General features: G+C 36.6%; 1 protein-coding gene across 1 annotated transcript; it reads right to left on the minus strand.

Annotated features, from left to right (window-relative positions):
- Positions 1-2,298: 2,298 nt before the first annotated feature.
- LOC118738482 (pheromone-binding protein-related protein 6-like) lies at positions 2,299-3,346 on the minus strand. The gene is made up of 4 exons (XM_036469417.1): positions 3,166-3,346; positions 3,023-3,098; positions 2,686-2,942; positions 2,299-2,468 (listed from the first exon to the last, which is right to left on the minus strand). Exons 1-4 carry the CDS (start codon positions 3,268-3,270, stop codon positions 2,451-2,453), a joined length of 456 nt encoding a protein of 151 aa, XP_036325310.1. The 5' UTR covers positions 3,271-3,346; the 3' UTR covers positions 2,299-2,450.
- Between the last annotated feature and the right edge of the window lie 719 nt (positions 3,347-4,065).

Here is a 4,065-nt window from a genome sequence, read left to right on the forward strand (position 1 = left end):
TAAGTGATCATACTTTCGTTTATAGATGCATACTAAGACATTGCAAACTTACTTATCAAATTAAAGCACGAAAATGGGAGTAGATAAATAGTTCTAAACATTGCAATCACACGACTGCAATGAACAACAAACTTGCATGCAATTTTGTAGTTGAAAGTGTGGGCGTTTAATAGCATGCTGTCGAAGCAAAAACCAAACAAACTTGCAAACATGCGTAATAAATGACATCAATTGAGCTTTTAATTATTTGGTGGGATATGCACCAGCAACATGAATAAAGCAAATAAGCAAACGCGAATTTAAACCATGTGAAGCAATACATACAGCTAGAGAAAAAATTGTATTCTGCGAGCAATGCTAGTGTTAGTTGCAACGCCCTCAAATACTTAGTACTCAATATCATGTGAATGGTGAAAAATTTTCGATTTTCAGTAAAATTAAAGGTTTGCTTATTTTGATCACTACCAACCACAACTAACTATTTTTACACGCATACAAACGAAAAACGAGTGCATACCTGTGATTATATTGAAAAGGTTGATGTTTGCTGTTGTTGGTGTGGCAAATTGAATTCATTCATTCATTGATGAGCGGCAATAACAATTTTCTACTCAAATAATGCTTGTGAATGTATGTATGTATGAACGTGCAATGCTAGTTTTAATTATTAGATATAGTTAGTTTTGCATCAAAGCTGCACCATTTCATTCCACTAATGCCAGTTGTGTTGCAATCGTTGCACCGTTGCCAATGTTGCTTTTTCCCGGTCGCTACCCATGATTCTGTTTATCGATGCGTTAAATTAAACATTAAATAATAATTATTGATGTATACGTAGATATGCATGTTTGTTTGTATAAGTGGGTTTGCAGTTAAATGCCTAATTCACCACATTTTCGCATCGCATTTCACAGTTTACTTATGCTTTCCACGCTTTCATAGATTTTCACGGCACCCGAGACACGCCACTGCAACTGACAAATAGTAAAGTCGGCATTTTAACCCATTTCGTACCGCCGTTGCGTTTTCGCTACAGCAGAACTGAAAATTTTTTAAAAATAGATAAGCTGCAGAAATCTAACAATAGATTATGACAGATGGTAGCCTGGCCTTTATATTTTACTAATTTGGTAAAAAAAAAACGTTTTTATTCGCAATTAGTCTTTCCTCCTTCCATATAAAAAATATAACCAAATTTGGACCAATTTTGAAATGACTGCAATGGTGACACGAATAATAGTTTTTTTATATGTACTTAAATATGATGCCAAAAGGCCAAATCAACTTCCTTTGCATATAGCACCAAATAAGTTTTACCTACAGCGTCTGGTGTTGCGAAAACGCAACGTTAAGACGATCCACTACTACCACCGTTAATGCAATAGCGCGAAATAAACAGTACTTTCCTAAATGCGTGGAAGATTCATTGCTTCATTTTTATTTTGCGCTGGGTCAAGTGGAGCCAAGTCCATCTCTACTTGGTCTTTCCAACGCAGTGGGGCCTTACTCTTCCTCGGTTACCAGCATTGCGACCCGCGTTATATACTTTCGGAGCCTGCGTAGCCTCTATATTTTTTTTATTCGCCGCACCATCGTCATAGTCAACACCAACTTTATCTTGAAAAATCCAAGAGCCACCTCACCAAATGGTTTCATGGTCCATGCCCCTGTGCCATGCATCAGCGAGGGCATAGTGTTAAGTGTAATTTTTTTACAACAAGAGAGGACTTTACATCTCAATTGCCTGCTCAGTCCAAAGTAGCACTTGTTATCAAAGGTAATATGTGCGTTAAAGACTTAGGCCGAGCGCACGCATTGAGCGGTAATGCGGCGAGCGGCTGAGCGGCGCCATACAGAAATGCCGCTCAGTGCGTGGCCACTTCAATAGTATTGCATATGTTTTAATTTTAAGCCGCGCAGCTGCTCGCCACTGTGCCGCACATTGCGTGTACCTCGGCCTTATTATGCCTTCGAAGGTGGCATTATTATCGGTGTTCATGCTGATTCCTAAATAAACTTGACATTTTCAATTGGCAATGAGGTGGGCACAGAAGATAAGGAAGTGGCGTGCTTTATTTGACTCCTCGAAATCGCTTACAGGACGATATGTAATTGCATATGTAAATTTTTTATTTCGTAACTAAAAGGTAGTTTACTGGTTTCCTACCTTACATGTAACTGGGCTCTTGGGCGGTTTCAGCATCCAACAAGAAAAAGGAGAAAATGTATACATATATTTATGCGCTGTTTACCTTCATTAAAATCTCTACATTAATTTCGACATTTTTTTGAATTTTTGGAATGTTCGTCAACGCTATATTTGTAAATCATAAAAAATAAAAATTAACTACAGTAAAAGTACTTTAATTATTTTTTAAACGTAAATTAGGAATTCGTAGGCCGGCCCATAAAGCATAACCAGTGGAAAAATTGTTTTCAGTGGCATATTTTTAGATCAAGAAATAGTGCTGAAAGAAAAAATTTAAAGAATGTTTTTAAACAATATGTTCTAAATCTATTTTTGTACACTTGCAGGCTATGTAGTTTGATCTATTATTTTTATGGTGCAAATAAAATACTTATTTCACCTTCGTTGCCCAGGTAAAATAATGGATCATACTAGCCTACAAGTGTACACAAATATATGCTACAAACTGATCCATTCTAAAAAAACATCGTTTTTACCTTTGGGTCCGATTCCTTCCAGCAGCGATGTAACCAAAAGGCGCGTTCACACTTTGTATCGCCTTTGGGATAGAGACACTTTTTACCCATATGTAGTGCTATATTATGCATTGATTGCGGCAAACTATCTAATATCTTCTCCAAATGTACTTCGCCGTCATCATGCAATACATCCGTCTCTTCAAATACGCAATACATATAGCACTTAAGTGCCTCATCCTCATGCACCTGACCATCGCTGAACTCCTTTATGGCCTCTGAAGAAACATAACATAAGTATTTGGGGGTAAAAGACCAGCGACATTTATTTTATTTGTTTAACTTTTTTAAATTTTACCTTCCGTTACACCTGTCTTGCCAACACATGAGTCATGAATTGGTAGCAGCGCCTTCAACATTTCTGGTGGCGGGTACTTTTCGGAAGAAAAGCAAAAATCATGTATAATTTTAAATATGTTTTGCAACTAAATCGACACTTACCGTTTCGTCTCGTCTAAGCTCCTGTTGTGCCTTTGCCATGCTCGACAGGTAGCAGAACAAAAACAATGTACCCAGCAACATTTTCAAGGAGTACATTTTGTGCATTTTAGGAATGTAAATTAAAGTTATTTAATTAAGAGAAAGCGTAGGTGTCACAACTTCGTTCGCTCTGGAGAACAGCATATCTAACAGATTTCAAAAAGTTAGTATTTATATACCTTTATTGAAGTTCCATTTTTTATAAGCAATATGTTTAACTTGTTATTATTTATTAGTCGAAATTTTGTTATTTGACAGACTGCTAATTTTCTACTTAGATGTGTCCAGAAATTGGCAATGAGTGTGATGTTTTAATTACAAACCAATTAAACTTACAGGTACACCAAGTAAATATGTACATAGGTACATACATATATGGATTGTATATATTTATGTTTTAAATTTTAGCAAATATGACATGTATATATGTACATATGTGGATATCGCACACGCACGTCGAATTTGATGCAACTCATAACACTTTTGGGACGCTAAAATGATACAAAAAAAAAACGCCATGGCACGTAAACTTAATTTTGGGTCGTAGGTTCGCCTGCCATAATCCCGAACCCATCCAGCAGGACACTTATCATCCAAATCAAAAACGAAGATACAAGTGAGTATGGTGCCAATATACTTCCTATAAGTAGGTACCGTTGCTTTGGTTCTGATGTTATAAGCAATGCAGTTTTGTGGCGCACAATCCGTAGCTCTGAATCATTGATGATGATGAAATGCTCAGGTTCTGAATTTTTATTATCATAAAAGAACAAATTTCTCGTGACGGTGACGTAACTTAGAAAAAGCGCTCTTGAATGTTAGCCTAACCACCATAAGCAAATTTGCGCATATCCTACAACG

The sequence above is a fragment of the Rhagoletis pomonella genome, unplaced genomic scaffold (genome assembly GCF_013731165.1).
Source record: "Rhagoletis pomonella isolate Grant_MI unplaced genomic scaffold, Rhpom_1.0 Rhpom_scaffold_00004, whole genome shotgun sequence".
Taxonomy (NCBI): Eukaryota; Metazoa; Arthropoda; class Insecta; order Diptera; family Tephritidae; genus Rhagoletis; species Rhagoletis pomonella.

Coding starts and splice junctions, on each gene's coding strand:
- LOC118738482 (XM_036469417.1), bottom strand. CDS start 3,270: ATGCACAAAATGTACTCCTTGAAAATGTTGCTGGGTACATTGTTTTTG. Junction 3,099..3,165: donor AGCTTAGACGAGACGAAACG/GTAAGTGTCGAT, acceptor TCTTCCGAAAAG/TACCCGCCACCAGAAATGTT. Junction 2,943..3,022: donor CAAGACAGGTGTAACGGAAG/GTAAAATTTAAA, acceptor ATGTTTCTTCAG/AGGCCATAAAGGAGTTCAGC.